This window comes from Danio rerio, chromosome 15 (assembly GCF_049306965.1).
Source record: "Danio rerio strain Tuebingen ecotype United States chromosome 15, GRCz12tu, whole genome shotgun sequence".
NCBI lineage: Eukaryota > Metazoa > Chordata > Actinopteri > Cypriniformes > Danionidae > Danio > Danio rerio.
In genome coordinates this window covers 45659799-45679085 of record NC_133190.1, presented here as the reverse complement: position 1 = coordinate 45679085, position 19287 = coordinate 45659799, and the positions used below count along the sequence as shown (strand labels likewise).

Here is a 19287-nt window from a genome sequence, read left to right as displayed (position 1 = left end):
TCATATCAAAATATAAATCACAGCAAAACTAATGATCACGATGTCTAATATTTCTAATATTGTGCAGCCCTAATGTATGTATGAATAGAGAAGTGAAGGGTCTGGACCTGCGCTGACCGTCACGGCCTCCACAAACTGCTCTCTCCAGGAGTGAGTGCCGATCACCAGCGCCAGGTTGGTCTTCTTGATCAGCTTATCAACGGTGCTCTGAAACACACGACACACACACACACACACACACACACACACACACACACACACACACACACACACACACACACACAAAAGCTTCAACACACTCTTCAGATGACTGCGGGAACATTATTTAGATTATTGATCAAATATTGACACGATATATGAATAAGGAATTATTTGAATGAACAATAAAATTAGTCAAAATATTAATAAAATATTCACAAGATAAAATAAAATAAATTAATATAAATAAATGAACAATGAATTTATCATTTTTATATTTTCATTTTCTTTCTTTCCTTTATATTTTCTTTTTTCTTTCCTTTTTTTCTTTCTTTCTTTCCCCTTTTCATTTATTTATTTATTTATTTATTTATTTATTTATTTATTTATTTATTTATTTATTTATTTATTTCCTTCTCTTTGTTCCTTCTCTGTTTTACTTTTTCTTTCTTTCTATTTATTTATTTATTTATTTATAGTTTTCCTTTTTCTTTCTTTCTTTCTTTCTTTCTTTCTTTCTTTCTTTCTTTCTTTCTTTCTAGTTTTCTTCTTTCTTTCTTTCTTTCTTTCTTTTTTCTTTCTTTTTAAAACTTTTTATTCCTTTCGTTCTTTCGTTCTTTCTTTCTTTCTTTCTTTCTTTCTTTCATTCTTTCTTTCTTTCTTTCTTTCTTTCTTTCTTTCTTTCCCCTTTTTATTTAATGATTTATTTTTAGTTTTCTTCTTTCTTTATTTCTTTCTTTCTTTTTTCTAGTTTTCTTCTTTCTTTCTTTCTTTCTTTTTTTAAACTTTTTATTTCTTTCGTTATATTTTTCTTTCTTTCTTTCTTTCTTTCTTTCTTTCTTTCTTTCTTTCTTTCTTTCCCCTTTTTATTTAATGATTTATTTTTAGTTTTCTTCTTTCTTTCTTTCTTTCTTTCTTTCTTTCTTATTATTTATTTAATTTCTAGTTTTCTTATTTCTTTCTTTCTTTCTTTTACTTTCTTTCTTTATTAAAACAGACACATAAGATCATATTCAGTGTGACTCCTGTCCGCAAAAAAATAAAATATCCAATAAATAAAGCATAAACCCTTTAATAAATTATTGTTATATTATTATTATTATTATTATTAATAGTAGTAGTATTAGTATTATTATATCTCTAAAAAATAATCACATGTGAAGCTTATAAATTTTTTATTGCTCCAATAAATGCAAAATAGCAAAGAATTAGTCTATATAACAGTAATGACAAACACGAATGAACCAGACATCTGCTGATCCAGCACCACTGATCTGACAAACACACACTTTACTGATCTGATAAAAATAAACATTCAAACTCACACACTCTACTGATCTGACAAACACATCACACACTGATCTGAGTGCAGTTTCAGACCACAGTTTAATCAGGCCTTCAGTTTCTGCAGATATGGACATCATAAGGCATATTTACACCCCTGGCAGTCATTAAGTGGAGCTTCAAATTATATTTTTGTAAACACTCATCAACATTCATAATTTAGAGTCCTCCACTGTAATGAAGAATCGTGAGCATCATATGAGCAGGAATACAGAACTGGGAATCATTCTGATGCTCTGGTTTCACTGGAGGATTTGCATTTTTCATGTCATAAAACGTGAAACCTATTTATAGAAGAAGAACAGATCAGCACACATGATTCCTGCACACAACCTCATGTCACGTCTCTGCAGATAACTCAAGACCAGATGGAGATTACCATGATAAATAATAATAAAAAATGCTAAAACGTGGACTCACTATTTTAGTAGAGTAAAAAATAAATAAATAAAATACATCTAAAATAAAATAAAAAAGCTGCCGGAAGAAACCCACGCGAATGTGGGGAGAACGTGTAAACTTCACACAGAAACACCAACTGACCCAGCCGAGGCTCGAACCAGCTACCTTCTTGCTGTGAGGCGACGGCACTACCTACTGCGCCATCACGTCGCCAAAATAATATACATTTAAGATAAAATTATATAAAAAATTTAAAATAAAATACAATTACATTAATTTTAAATAAAATAAAATAAATGTAAAATTAAATAAAACACATTGAAAATAAAATGAAATAAATGTAAAATTAAATGAAACACATTGAAAATAAAATGAAATAAATGTAAAATTAAATAAAACACATTGAAAATAAAATGAAATAAATGTAAAATTAAATAAAACACATTAAAAATTAAATGAAATAAATTTAAAATGAAATAAAACACATTAAAAATAAAATGAAATAAATGTAAAATGAAATAAAACACATTGAAAATAAAATGAAATAAATGTAAAATTAAATAAAACACATTGAAAATAAAATGAAATAAATGTAAAATTAAATAAAACACATTAAAAATTAAATGAAATAAATTTTAAATAAAATAAAACACATTAAAAATAAAATGAAATAAATGTAAAATGAAATAAAACACATTGAAAATAAAATTAAATAAATGTAAAATTAAATAAAACACATTAAAAATAAAATGAAATAAATGTAAAATTAAACAAAACACATTGAAAATAAAATGAAATAAATGTAAAATTAAATAAAACACATTGAAAATAAAATGAAATAAATGTAAAATGAAATAAAACACATTGAAAATAAAATGAAATAAATGTAAAATGAAATAAAACACATTGAAAATAAAATGAAATAAATGTAAAATTAAATGAAACACATTGAAAATAAAATGAAATAAATGTAAAATTAAATAAAACACATTGAAAATAAAATGAAATAAATGTAAAATTAAATGAAACACATTGAAAATAAAATGAAATAAATGCAAAATTAAATAAAACACATTGAAAATAAAATTAAATAATAAAAAACCTTGAATAGAATTATAATAATATAAAACTATTTAAATGCAATGCTGTCAAATAAAATAAGTGCAATGCAATAAAATTAAATGCAATAATATTATTTAAAATAGAATAAAGTGCAATGCAATGCAGTAAAATAAATGTAATGCAATAGAATAAATGTGATGAAATAAAATGCAATACAATAAAATTAAATTCAATGCAATAAAATAAAAAAAATGCAATAAAATAAAATAAAACAAGTGTAATAAAAACTGCAATAAAATAAAATAAATGTGTTGATCTCCACAGTCTTATTGTAAGTTCTGTGAACCACAGCAAATACTTGGGGATTCGGTGACGGACATTTTATTTAAAGTAAAAAAATTTAAAGTAAAAAAAAATGCTGGATAAGTTGGCGGTTCATTTCACTGTGGCAACCCCAGATTAATAAAGAGACTAAGCCAAACGAAAATGATTGAAAAATAAAATAAAATAAAATAAAATAAAATAAAATAAAATAAAATAAAATAAAATAAAATAAAACAAAATAAAATAAAATAAAATAAAGTAGTCAGTGTTTTGAGATGCAATACCTTGAACTCGTAAGACTCCTCGATGACCACCTCCAGCCGGCTGTGTTCCCCCAGGACGGGTTTGCCCATTTCTGCAATCCTCCGGGCCTCCTCTTCCTCTGCACTCAACTGACCTTCTGCATCCTCTGAAAACACACACACACACACACACACACAGAAACACAGAGTGGATGAGAAACAGCGGGACAAAACCAAAAAACACAAGAGAAGAGCTCATCCGATCAATAAAACACAAACTACGACACAACGACACGCACACAAACACACACACACACAAAAAAAAAAAAACAGCTCTGAATGCATGAGCTTCCTCTGCTGCACATAAAGCATTCACTGCTGTGATAAAACACACTTCTCAGTGGGACAAACTGAGATTTGTCTGGGATTGAGCCCACTGTAAAACGTGGACTGGGGAATGCTTTCTGTGTTTTCACTTACAGTAAAATCTCCCTGATAAAATTAAATAATCAGTTTTGTATGAAAATGCAGTTCACAGAACAAATAAATAACATAAAAATAATGAAATAAAAGTGTAAATGAAAGAAAGCAACATTTAAATAACATTTATGAAACCATATGAAAAAATACAGAAAATAAACATAAAATAATAAAACAAGATAATATTTACAAAAGAAAATAAAAATAACAAAAAATTAATAATAATACAAATAATAATACAAACAATACAAAATGCTAATAATTATATATATAAAACACTGAAATAAGATAATATATACAAAACAAAATAAATATAACAAAAACATTTATAATAATACAAATAATATTAAAAACCAAATAATAATAAATATATATATATAAAACACTAAAATAAGATAATATATACAAAAAATAAATATAACAAAAAATTAATAATAATATTAATAATACAAAGAATACAATAATAATAATAATAATAATAAAAATAATATATATATATATGCACTTCATTTATTTATGCACTTCACAGAATAAATAAATGAAGTTAAAGTGATGAAAAAAAAGTGAAATTTAAAGAAAAGAACATTTAATTAACATTTATAAAATCATGTGAATATGAAAAAATACAGGGAATAAATTTAACATACTAAAATAAGATAATATATACAAAACATAGAATAAAAATAACAGAAATGCAAAATTAAACTAAATAATCATAAATAGCTTTATATAGCAATACATTTATATTAATAATAAAATAAAAAAGTTTAATGAAAAATAAAATAAAATATTGCATAGTACAAAATACAAATTTAAAATGGAAAAAAAAACTGACAGATAAAATGAATTTAAAACAAAATGCACTTCATAAATTACATTTTGAATTTTAAAAAATAATGCAGCAAAAGTGAAAATGAATGAAAAGAACAATTAAATTACATTTAAAATCATATTATAAAATAATATATATATATATATATATATATATATATAAATATATATATATGACAAATACAAACATTAAAACTAAAATAATGCATAATATCAGAGAAAATGAAAAAACTCCCTGATAACATAATTTTTATATTAAATTTAAAAGCACACACTTCACAAAATAATAATTAAATAAAATAAATGTGAAAATAAAAGAAAGGATCACTTAAATTGTTAATTTAATATAATTGTTAATATAAATTGTTATATTGTAATGAAATTGTACGATAAAAAACAGAAATTAAATAAAAAATAATTAAATAATATAAAACATAAAAGAAAACAATAAATCAAATATTACATAATATAAAATATATAACAACACACATATACAGTATAACTTAAAAAAATAAAATGGAATAAAATAAAATGCAATAAAGTAAAACAAAATGCAATAAAATAAAATACAATGCAATAAAATATATTATATTTACAAAATTGTAAATATAATATATCTTTAAATAAAATATATATGAAAGCATTAAAAAAAAAAGCTAAAAATTGAATGCTAAAAGTGAGAGCTGCATTGTCAGAATCGGTGGACCAGTTTTCTGTGCTGTTCTGATCTGGTGTCAGCGTTTGATCCCCTTTCCTGATGTCTCTACTGGTTGTGTGTTTGTGTGTGCGTGTATGTGTGTGTGTGTGATGAGGGTTAGTGAGACGTGTGCTGATCTGAAACCTTACCTTGGTTCAGCAGCAGGGCTGCGTGATGATAGGAGGACAAGAGAGATGGAGTTAGTGCTGGAGATGAGTTTACTCCATTAATAAACACACACACGCACACACACACATCTACACACACAAACACACATGACAGTGGCTCAGAGGTGGTATTTGTACTTCACTACTGCACACAAGTACATATTTTAGGGATCTTTATTTTATCTGAGTATAAAACGTTTACTTTACTACATCTCCTAAAGGAGTAAAAAGTTATTAAAGAAAAAGGGAGACTAGAATAGTGGTTTTTAATTCATGAACAAGCTGAATTTGACCAGTTGACCTTTTGAATCAGTTCACAAATTGCTCTGAAGAATTCATTTCATTTTACAAGTGTTTAAAATTAATCTCCAGTAAACAAGTCACTAATTCAAATGATCAGATCAGAGTGAGCCTTCAGTAAAGAACTCACTGATTCAAATAAGCGGTTCAGAGTGAGCCTTCAGTAAACAAGTCAATGATTCAAATGAGCAGTTCAGAGTGAGCCTTCAGTAAACAACTCACTGATTGAAATGATCCATTCAGAGTGAGTCTCCAGTAAACAACTCACTGATTCAAATGATCCATTCAGAGTGAGTCTCCAGTAAATAACATACTGATTCAAATGATCCATTCAGAGTGAGTCTCCAGTAAATAACATACTGATTCAAATGATCTGTTCAGAGTGAGTCTATAGTAAACAGCTCAGTAATTAAAATGATCCGTTCTGGGTAAGTCTCCAGTAAACAACTCACTGATTCAAATGATCAGTTCAGAGTGAGCCTTCAGTAAACAACTCAGTGAGTTAAATGATCAGTTCAGAGTGAATCTCCAGGAAACAACACACTGATTCAAATGATTTGTTCAGAGTAAGTCTCCAGTAAACAGCTTAGTGATTCAAATGATCAGTTCAGAGGGAGCCTTCAGTAAACAACTCACTGATTCAAATGATCAGTTCAGAGTGAGCCTTCAGTAAACAACTCACTGATTCAAATGATCCATTCAGAGTAAAGCTGCGTCCCAAATGGCACACTATACACTATGCACTCATGCACTATGTACTTATGCACTTACACACTCAACAGGATAGTATATGTATGTATTGTCGTCCCAAATGGCACACTAATGTTTTTTTTACTAAGCGGAAATTCAAACCGTTTCCCTGATGACGTTTGACGGTTGCCAAATCATTGAAGTAAATGGCCGAATTATCAAATAATACCTGCCGTGAGTGTTGCCGCAATCACTATCGGGAGGCGCTATAATCACTCTCGTAAAAGAATTTTGCTTTCACCATCCAAATTAAATAAAGTTATTCAACATGTGCGTCCGATAGCTCCGCCCCTTCCGCTACGTAAGCAAACCTACGGTCGTTGAGTGCGTGAAGTGTCCATCATTACACACTTCATTTTAGCGGCTGAATGAGTGCATCATCCGGGTAATTAAAGTGCACTCATTATTTTTAGAGTTTTCAGTGTGAACGCACTACTTACACTATTTATACTACAAAATGGCGTAGAATAGTGCATAAGTATGCGATTTGGGACGCAGCTTATGTCTCAAGTAAACAGCTTAGTGATTCAAATGATCCTTTCAGAGTGAGTCTCCTGTAAACAACTCACTGATTCAAATTATACATTCAGAGTGAGTTTTCAGTAAACAACTCACTGATTCAAATGATCCATTTAGAATGATTCTCTACTAAAAAACTGATTTAAATGATCCGTTCAGGGTGAGTCTCCAGCAAACAACTCACTGATTCAAATGATCTGATCAGAGTGAGTTTCCAGCAAACAACTTATCAATTTAAATGATTCATTTAGATTGAGTTTTCAGTAATTAACCAATTAAATTATTTATATAATTCATTCAGAGTAAGTTTCTAGTTAACAACTCACTAATTCAAATTATTCATTCGGAGTGAGCCTTCAGTGAACAACTAACTGATTCAAATTAGCAATTCCGTGTGAGTCTCAAGTAATCAACTAAGTGATTCAAACCACCCATTCAGAATGATCCTATAGTAAACAACTCACTGATTCAAATGATCCGTTCAGAGTGAGTCTCCGGTAAACAACTCACTGATTCAAATGATCCGTTCAAAATTAGTCCCTAGTAAACAACTGACTGATTCAATTCACTAGTTCAATTCCGAACAACACAATGACTCTAATGGTCTGTTCAGAGTGAGTCTACAAGAACAAAAACTCACTGATTCAAGTGAACTGTTTCGCATGAGTTACCAGTTAGCAACTTACTGATTCAAATGATCTATTTCGAGTGAGTCTCAGCACATGATTCACAGATTTTACAAACTGATCTTAACAACTCAATGATGGGGTTCAGCATTTCCAGCATTGCTTTTTTCACTTGAATGACCATGAATTATCTCTGTGATTGTCAGAGTAAGACGAGTTTTGGCTTTCTTGCAAAAATAAACACTCATCTGTGAATACTTAATCTGTCTATTTATCAAATAAAATAAAAGTAAATAAAAAATTAAGTATTTTGTACATCTATTAAAGTAATATTGAAAAAGAGGACTTTATACTTCTACTGGAGTAATGGTTCTATTAGGGCATCTGCCTATTTTCAGCACTGCCATGGCTTTATTCCAAACCCTAGTGAGCTTTCTCTCTGAGCAGTAAAAGCGCATGCTGACTGTTAAGGGTCCTCAGACGTGATGTTCAGACAAACAGATGATGGCGAGTCCAGCAGATGAGCTGTTTCAGGGTCAGTCTGAGCTCTTGATCACCCGCTCAGAAACAGCCTCGAGCAGCTGAACATCTGCTGTCTCAAAACATCACTCTCAAAATGTCTTTAATATCTTTCATTTAAGTCTTCATTTGACATTAAAACAGATCACTAAAAAAAAAAAAAAAAAAAAAAAAAATATATATATATATATATATATATATATATACCATCATTATACAATAACTTGCCTAATTACATAACCTGTCTAGTTAACCTAATTAACCTAGTAAAGTCTTTAGTAAAGCTGTTGAAAGTGAAAGTGAAAGTAAAAAGTGATCCTGCTGCTTTTTAGCTATATAAAACACAATCTCTGTTCAACACACACACACACACACACACACACACACACACACACACACACACACACACACACACACACACACACACACACACACACACACACACACACACACTCTCTCTCACACACACACACACACACACACACACACACACACACACACACACACACACACACACACACACACACGTATGTACAGTGGAAGTCAAAATTATTTGCCCCCCTTTTAATTTTTTTTTCTTTTTTAAATATTTCCCAAATGATGTTCAATAGAGCAAGGAAATTTTCACAGTATGTCTGATAATATTTGTTCTTCTGGAGAATGCCTAATTGGTTTTATTTCGGCTAAAATAAATGCAGTTTTTAATTTTTTAAAACGAATTTTAGGGTCAAAATTATTATCCCCTTTAAGCTATATATTTTTTCGATAGTCTACAGAACAACCCATCGATATACAATAACTTGCCTAATTACCTTAACTTGCCTAGTTAACCTAATTAACCTAGTTAAGCCTTTAAATGCCACTTTAAGCTGTATAGAAGTGTCTTTTACTTAGTGTAATATTATTTACTGTCATCATGGCAAAGATAAAATAAATCAGTTATTAGAAATGAGTTATTAAAACTATTATGTTTAGAAATGTGTTGTAAAAATCTGCTCTCTGTTAAATAGAAATTGAGAAATAAATAAACATGGGGGCTAATAATTCAGGGGGGCTAATAATTCTGACTACAACTGTATATATGCCCTAACTTTTGATCAAAAACATGTTTTCTATATAGTTATAAAGCAGCAACATTCTTCAGTTTTAAGCACCGCCTAATAACGCTGTCTATATAGGGAGCTCATTAGGGCTGGGAGCTGAGCCAGCTGTATCGGAAACCACTTGAACCTGAATGTCAAATTAATCCCCAAAACCACTTTAAAAGCTAACAGATACAATCTCCTGACCTCTCAGAGCAACACACACACACATACACACACACACCTGAGATCCCCCTCTTCAGCCACCGCGGCTCCTCCAGAACGATGAAGAAATTCTCATGCTTCTCGTACTCCTCATCATCAATGATCCTCACCTGAAGAGTTTGACTGCACACACACACACAGACATACACACATACACAGAGACACACACAGAGACAAACAAACACAAGTGATCAGACATTCAAGTCGCGGCTTTGAAGTCTTGCATCGATTACTGAAACAAGTGACAGAAGATTGCGACTAAATAGAAAATGCCAGGAACAGCATAATGACACACAAACACACACACACACACACACACACACACAACCTCATAAATACTTAATGCAGTTCCTCTGGGGTCATGAACAGCGGCGCTCCACCCTGACATGAAATCACATTAAAAGAGCTGATGAATGACACACACACACACAACATGTGCACACAAATCATGGGAAATGTCAGCATTTAAATCACCACAAAAGGCTGCGTGTCAATATTTAATTTGATTCACACACACACACACACACACACATTCACTCCCACTCACAATCAAAACATTCAAAATATAAAGTGGATTCACTTCCATCACTGACACACACACACACACACACACACACACACACACACACACACACACACACACATACACATACACATACACATACACACACACACAGAGGGAAATCGTAATGTTTAGTGCTCATCCATAATGTAGGACACTGTCACGTTCATCCGGGATCGACAGAAAAGACTCCAGACTGGCGGAAGCACGGCATCTGCTAACTGATCTATACCGACTCAAGCACACTAAGCACATGAGTATCACTATCACTACAGCTCGCTCTCAAGGGATTTGAACAAGCCCTATTTAACATGGATAATAGCTTCAGTCGTGTCCTGTTGAGGAGAGCTGTTTCTTTACTGAGTGATCTGATACACCACTGTCAGCCTCCACAACACATAATGCCCTAGCAACTCTCCAGTAACCACTCAGAACACTCTAGTGACAACCAAGACCCCCCTAGACTAGCAATTAGAGGACATCTAAACAATGACCCAGAACATCCTTGCAACCACCAAGAAAATCTATAATAATAACTTAGCAACTCTCTAGTTACCAATCAGAATCCCCAAGTAACCATTTCAGAATACCCTGGCAACTAACCATAGTGCACTAACAACTCTCTATTCCTATCCAGAACGTCCTAGCAACTCTCTAGTAACCAATCAGAATCCCTTATTAACCTCTCAGAACACCTTGGCAAAAGTCCATGCACTAACACTTAACTCTCCTACCCAGAACTTGCTAGCAACGTTCTAGTAACCAATCAGAATCCAATATTGACCTCTTAGAACACTTTGGCAAGAACCCACAGTGCAACTCTAACAACTCTACTCCTACCCAGAAATTCCTAGCAACTCTCTACTAACCAATCAGAATCTCCTAGTAAACTCTCAGAACACTCTGACAACAATCCATGGACTGACAACTAACTAGTCCTACCTAGAACCTCCTACTAACTCTCTAGTAACCAATCAGAACACCCTATTAACCTCTCAGAACACCCTGGCAACAACCCATGCACTAACACCTAACTATTCTTACCCAGAACTTCCTAGCAACTCTCAAGTAACCAATCAAAACTCCTAGTAACATTTTAAAACACCCTAGCAACCACCCATAGTGCATGACCAACTCTCTACTCCTACCCAGAACTTCCAAGCAACTCTTTAGTAAGGAATCATAACCCCCTAGTAACCTCTCAGAACACCCTGGGCAACAACCCACAATGCACAGCCAACTTTCCACCCCTACCCAAAACTTCTTAGCAACTCTCTAGTAACCAATCAGAAACCTCTACTAACCTCTTAGAACACCCTGGCAACAACCCATAGTGCACTAACAACTCTCTACTCAGTCCCAGAACTTCATAGCAACTCTAGTAACCAATCAGAACCTCCTAGTAAGCTCTCAGAACAGCCTGACAACAGCCCATGCACTAACAACTAACTAGTCCTACCCAGAACCTCCTAGCAACTCTCTAGTGACCCACCAGGATCCCTTTGTAACCTTTCAGAACACCCTGGCAACAACCCATACTACACTAACAACTCTCTACTCAGTCCCAGAACTACATAGCAACTCTAGTAATCAATCAGAACCCCCACAGTAACCTCTCAGAACATCCTGACAACAACCCATGCACTAACAACTTACTAGTCCTACCCAGAACCTCCTAGCAACTCTCTAGTGACCAACCAGAATCCCTTTGTAACCTTTCAGAACACCCTGGCAACAACCCATACTACACTAACAACTCTTTACTCAGTCCGAAAACTTCCAAGCAGCTCTCTAGAAACCAATCAGAACCCCTTAGTAACCTCTCAGAACACACTGGCAACAACCCATGCACCTAACTACTCCTACCCAGAACGTCCCAGCAACTCTCTAGTAACCAATCAGAACTTCCTAGTAACTTCTCAGAACACCCTGACAAGAACCCATGCACTAACAACTAACTAGTCCTACCCGCAACCTCCAAGCAACTCTCTACTAACCAATCAGAACCCCATACTAACCTCTCAGAACATGCTGAAAACAACCCATGCACTAACAACTAACTAGTTCTACCCAGAACTTCCTAGCAACTATCTAGTAACCAATCAGAATCCCTTAGTAACCTCTCAGAAGAACACCCTGGCAACAAGCCATAGTGTACTACCAGCTCTCTACTCCTACCCAGAACTTTGTAGCAACTCTCCAGTAACCCCCAGTAATCCTCAGAATACCCTGGCTTTTATTGCCACCTGTTTAAAGGCTTATATCACCACCTGTTGGTTCGACATGCCATTAACATGCATTGCAGTGCTTTTTTCCATTTTCTTGTGGGCAGATTTTTTTTCTAAACGAAAACAGGGAAAACTATATTAATAAAAATAAAAATACCTGCTTATAACTGGAAATTGCCTGAGTCTCTAATAATGACTTCCTAATGCTGTGTTCACACCAGACCTGGAACCCGCGGATAAATCGCGATATTCGCGCGTAAATAGCCGCGTGAACATTTGAGTTTACTCGCTTCATTCATGCGTCAAACCCCGCTTCATTCACACGTGAAATCCGCTTCATTCGCGTGTCAAATTCACTTCAGAACAGACGCGGATTCGCCTGATGGGCCGGGCTTCTGTCAGCCCGGTGACACTAGCTTCGTTGCTAAATGGCTAACATGGATTTTATGAAGAAAATAACAGTGTTTATGTGCTCTATGAAGGCTGAAAAACTGTGTCAATGCGTTTAGGACCGTGTCTGAGTACACTACATGCTTTCAGAGGTGCATCCAGCTCTGTGAGCTCATGAACTCCTCCAGAAACTTAACCTGGATCACGGAGGCTTTCAACGTTGCTTCTGACTGAGCAAAGCCCAGTTTGATGACTTGTTGTCGGTGTTGCCTGGAGGATTTCCCTGGGGACACCATCAACAGGTTCTACGTCACAATCAAGCCCCCACAAGAGCAAGCTTCTGATTGGTTGACGTGGCGCGAATGTCCGCTGAAGTTCAGATTTTCGAACTCAAGGGTTCGCGTAAAACGCGCAAAACGCTCAATTCGCCCTGCGTCATTCGCGCGTATCCTGCTATTCGCATCACGCCATACGCGCAATTCGCGCTACATCCTTCGTGCCGCCTCATTTGCGCGTATCGCATCGCAGGATGTCTATTCTCGCGTTTGCATTGACTTAACATGTAAATCACTCGCGCTTGACACGCGTTCCGCGTCTGGTGTGAACGCAGCATAACAACTCTGACAATAACTCCCTAACAACTCTCTGCCTAAAAACTCTAGTGTAACTATCCAGTGCACCCAAAAAACTACATAGCAATACCCTGGCACCCAACCAGAACACCCTAGTACTGATGAGGTGCTTCGTACAGCAAACAAAAGCACACATTTCTGTATTTTGTGTTTTCCACACACTCACACTCATCCCTAAGAGTTCTCTGCCAAAAAACTCTAGTGTAACTACCCAGTGCACATAGACAACAGCATAGAAATACCCTGGCACCCGACCAGAACACCCTTGCACTGTGGAAGAGAGTTTTGTACAGCCAAACAAACACATAAATCAGATTTCTTTTATTTTGTGTTTTTCATACAAGCCGACTCACGTTGTCTGGTCATTGGTGAATTCCAGCTCTCCGTGTGTGTCCTCATAGTCGACTCCTCCACCTTGGGCTGTCCCGGGCTCTGTGTGGTACGGAATGATCACGGTTCCGCGGGCGCCAGAGTTTCGGACCACTGTCACCTCCATGGTGCCCACGCACTCGCTTACCCGCATCATGCGGTCTGTAAAGGTGAAGATCCCTGCGTGGTCGTCGTCCAGGATGGTGACTGTGGCCATCAGCGGTTCCACCAGTCGGGCCTTGGGACCCTGATCCATGTCATCACTCTCAAACATGCCCTCGGCATCACCAATACGCAGGTTCAGCAAACGCACAAAGAAATGCTCATCTTCCTCAAAGATATCATCATCAATGATGCCAACCTAGAGAAGCAGATAAACACTCAGTGATCCGGCTTTACAGTACACCTTCAGAACATGGTCAGATAGATCTCGGACAAGTACATCAGTGACTTAACAGTCATCTCACATGGATTTGTAAGGCTCTGACTTTCCTGACGGATGTGTCCATCAGTCTGAATCCTCTCTCAGTGGTTTTAGTTAAAGACTGTCAGTCATTGTCACTCACCCAGTGACAGACATTAAAGCACTGTTGCCATGGAAACATGGCCCTGTCTGTCTCTGTGAAGTGGATGTTTGTCAAAAAGAAAGCTCACTACATCAAAGATAAAGTCTTTTTTCTTTAGAAGCCGTTTAGGTCAAAGGAACACACCATTTTTTAAAAATGATCATTTTACGACTCCCTAGATTTCAGCAGTTTTACAATTTTGGAATCCAGGAGCACTTTTAGTTTAATAATAATAATAATTTCTTACATTTATATAGCGCTTTCTGGACACTGAAAGTGCTTTATACATTTTCGAGGGGGAATTTCCTCTTCCACCACCAGTCTGCAGCATCCACCTGGATGATGCAACAGCAGCCAAATTGTGCCAGACCACTGAAGGATTCGGATTTATACCTACCAATCCATCTCAGCATGGATCAACGTTTATCCTTTTCTCATCATCCTATGTCTCATTATTTTTTTTACCAAGGATGAATATTGAATAATGAATAAAGTTAACACATTGCTTGATATAAGAATGTTCAGTGCATTTGCCTGTCTCTTTGTAACTATTTTCAGGAGCCACCAAACTAGGTCAGAGGTCACGAAGACCTTAAGTAGAATTGAAGAGCTGAGGACTGGAAGCAACTGTTTCTATTGTTATTTCTATGAGTAAATACTATCTAAAAGGGATTTTGCTGTACTTATGGTTAAGCGTTTTAAAGTGATTCTACTTTTTATTCAAGATAGACTTTGTGTAGTAAGGATATAACTGCCTGAATGTAGAATATACCGGTTTTTAACCAGTTTTGATAAAGACGGCTAAGAGTACAGATTGTACTTTAAGTGTGTGTGTGTTCTATTTGATTGTAGATCAGTTCTACAGGTCTGGAGTCAGCTCTAAACAGTCTAGTGGATGTCTGATGCTTATATGTTTAAAATATTGTTCAGAATTGTACGCACGCACCTACATGGCAATTTTTCTAGTCTATCTGTGTTTTAACCAATCAGGTTAGAACACGTATATGTGTGACGCAGTTAGTGACGTTATGTGAGAGTATAATTGTTTTGATTTGTGATTGAAAGCAGAGCGGCCCAGGAACTTATTGTGAGTGTTGAAGCTGGCTTCTGCTGATGAAACTGCAAACTATCTTCAGTAAACTTTGTGAAGTTTCACAAACTATTTTCGAGAGGTGCGCATGATATAATTGACTGCAGCTGGTGTCTCATCTACAATCATTACTTAGCCAATCAGATTAATCCAAACTCACTATAAGTAGCCTAGCAAAAATTACTCCCTTATCTTATTTTTTCGAAGAAACCCCCATCCACCCCTTCTCCCCCTTTCCTCCTTTACCACGGGGAGCTCTTGAGAACCACCTGATCTCATACTCTCTATGGACCAGGCGGGAGCCCTGGGCTCAAATATCTCCAAGCTCAGGGTTCTCTCCCGGGACAGCATGCCAAACCTGCTAATAGCATCAAGCAATATCTAAGTGTGAACTCTTGAAATGTATTTCAAGAGTTCCCACTTAGATATGCTTGGCATTTATAGCAGGTTTGGCATCCTGTCCTGGGAGAGAACCCTGAGCTCGGAGATATTTGAGCCCAGGGCTCCCGCCCGGTCTAGAAGCATATCAGGAGAACCGAGATCAGGTAGGTCTCGCTCCCCCTTTAGAAGGGGAGAAAAAGGAGGAGATGGGGTGGAAGGGGGGATTCTTCCAAAAAGAAGATAGAGCAATAAGCAGAAAGTGATCCCTTTATATTAGGCTAGGATCATTCTGATTGGATTATTACTGATTACGGATGAGTGGCCAGTGGTGCACAATAAACTATCACGTGCTCCTCTCGAAATTAGTTTATGAAACTTCACTCATTTGAATGTCTGACTCCGGCTCTTCTTCATCTGACAGACTGGTCATTCTTTGGGTTAAAACTGTAAATAATCTCTACACTGCACACCACTAATTAGTGGAGAGGAGACACAGTGATGAAGCTGATATGGGGAGGGTTGGAAGGTCATGATGAACAGAGGCCAGTGGGTAAATTTGCCCATGATGCTGGGGTTAGACCCCTACTCTTTTGCAGAGGACATCCTGTAACATTTGAAAGATGAGTCCCTATCCATATACTGGGGTGTTAGGTCCTACACTGACCACAGGTTGAGCACCCCCTACTGGTCTCACTAACACCACTTCCCACAGCAACCCAGCTTTCCCATGTGGTCTCCCATCCAGGTACTGACCAGGCACAGCCCTGCTTAGCTTAAGTGGACTTAAGTTTCAGAGAGCTAGCTGCCAGCAATAAAGTTTAGTTAGCTTAGCATAAATCATTGAATCAGATTTGACCATTAGCATCTAACTCAAAAAAAAAAATAGAAAAAGAGTTTTCATAATTTTCCTATTTAAAGCTGGACTCTTCTGTAGTTACATTGTGTACTAAGACTGACGGAAAATGAAAAGTTGTTATTTTCTAGGCAGACGTATCTAGGAACTATTCCGGTCTAATAGTCATGGATCTTTGCTGCCATAACATTGCTGCAGCAGGTGTAATGATATCACGCAGTGCTGTCACATACCTGACCACTTTTTTCACCTGAAAAGTACATCTTACACAACTTTATACATAGTGATGGAAAGAGGACTGAAAAATCATACTCAAGTAAAAGTACCATTACTTGCCTAAAAATGTAGTGCAAGTAGAGTAAAAGTATCTGCTGTAAGTATTACTCAAAGTATGAGTAAAAGTAGACCTTTTAAAAGTACTCAAGAGTAGTGAGTAGTGAGTATTACACTGTAGCATAAAAAGCTGATGGATTTACATGTCATTTGTGCGTGTGTGTGTGTAAACGTAACATTCTGTCACATTTAGTTATTGCCTAGCAGGCACACAACATCATGAAATGTTAATATTAAGTTAGATTTAGGTTGTGACCAAAATTCAATATCTAGCCAGCGTCTAAGGACAGCATTGTTTTGATGTCCAATAATGAAGTCAAATGACGTTGATATTTAGTCGATTTTAGCTCGTTAGAAAGTGACCAAAATCCAACGTCGAGCCAACATCTTAAACCAACGTCATATTGACGTCAAAAACTGACATTTATTCATCAGGTATGGCAACCAAAATCTAATATCTGATAGACGTCATAGAGATAACGTCCACATAATGTTAAGCTGTAACATCATTAGACATTGATATTTGGTTGGTTTTAAGTTGGATGTTCGTAACAATTCGTGCAATTCGTAACTTTTTGATTTAGTGGCTAATTCGTATGAATTCGTACAATCTAATTTGTACAATTTATTATGATTTGCTTATCACACAATGACGGTTGGGGTTTAGGGGCGAGGTTAGGTGCCACGCCTCCTTTTAAAAATCGTACATTGTCGTACGACTAAACTCTGAACGACTGAATTAGCCACTAAACTGACAAAACGAGTTCTGACGTCAACCTGATTTTCATTTCCAAACAAAATGCGTATGAGTCTATGCACACAGACTCTTAACAATCAGTCAGTCAGCCCTAGTGCGTCCCAGTGAACTGTCTTGCCATCAAAAAATCGCCATGTTCAAGATCTAATTTCTCAAAAAATCCATGATCTTCATTGCCCATAGTCTCAGACCGGACAAAAAACACTGTATTAATTTACATTTTCCTCACCATATTTTTAATAAATGAAAATGTATTTTTATGAAGCATGTTCAATGGAGTTTCTGCGCTAGCCTGCTGCTGCTAACAGCACTAGCGTTTACTCAGTCTTTCATCTTGTTTTATGCTTGAACAGCTAAATGAATGCTTAAGTCTAATTAATCAATTATATTTTAATTACATTACAACAAAGATGCTATAAAAGGCACCTCATAAACTTGAAAGTAGGATCGGCATAGGACGTCGAGGCGGGAATCAAACACGGTACACCGTGAACACCGGAGTGTCATGGATCAATGTTGCCATGGGACATGACCTTGAGGTCCTATGCCAATCCTTCCCCTCACTCTGCTCCCCACGCTTTCCTGTCTATACTCTCTACTGTTCTATCAATTGAAACCCCCAAAAAGTAATTATGAAAAAATGTAATAATTGAAAGTAGTCACAATTACCTTTCACCGTAAGTTTATCAGTGGCTAAAAAACAGTAGCTGTGCATATAGACCTTTTTCATGGCTGCTGCATGGAGGGCGCCATAGCGACCAGCGTCTTCCGGTAGAATGCGAAAAACTTCCGTTTACAGCGTATACAACTGGTAATTTGCGCTCCGAAAATGGGTTTCAATAACGTTTTAAATGGATAACAGAGCGTTTTTGTGACACACAACTTAGAAATGTGTCTGTTAAAGCCGTTATAATCTGTCACATGTGGTTCAAGCGCGTCAGAAATACGAGAAAAACGTTCTTCTACTGTAGTTCACGTGTTTGCCGACAGAAATAGTGTGTGTGTGCGTTCCCGGCCTGTCAGCTGTTAGCTCAGCGCAGAGAAAGAGAGAGAGAGAAAAAACCAGAGTACTAGCATTAAACTTAACAGGTATGGAAGTCGTGCAATTTACAAAAATGACCAATAAAAGTCTGTTATTGATCCTCTGCTGGCTGATTTGCTGTTCATTCTAATCGCGAGCCGTTTGTGTTTTATTTCACGTGTTGTTTTTACCACGGTTTGTGTTTTTCTGTCATATTAAAATGACACTAGCCTATATCTTCGTGTGTGTGTCCAACATTTTGGTGAACTACATTTGTTTGGGCTGGTTATATATTTGAAATAAAGAGAAAATGTTGACTTTAGCGATGACAAGGCTT

The 19287-nt window shown here is 35.7% G+C and overlaps 1 protein-coding gene across 4 annotated transcripts in view; it reads right to left on the bottom strand.

Moving 5' to 3' along the window:
* The window catches only part of slc8a2b (solute carrier family 8 member 2b), a 211636-nt gene that overhangs the window by 9015 nt on the left and 183334 nt on the right, over window positions 1–19287 (bottom strand). For 2 of the 4 annotated variants that reach the window (XM_068213574.2, XM_009291910.5), the window contains 5 exons: window positions 13934–14310; window positions 9788–9891; window positions 5730–5747; window positions 3615–3739; window positions 108–207 (listed from right to left, as the gene is read on the bottom strand). In XM_068213574.2, coding sequence (XP_068069675.1) covers window positions 108–207; window positions 3615–3739; window positions 5730–5747; window positions 9788–9891; window positions 13934–14310 — 724 coding nt within the window. 4 annotated transcript variants of the gene reach the window in all.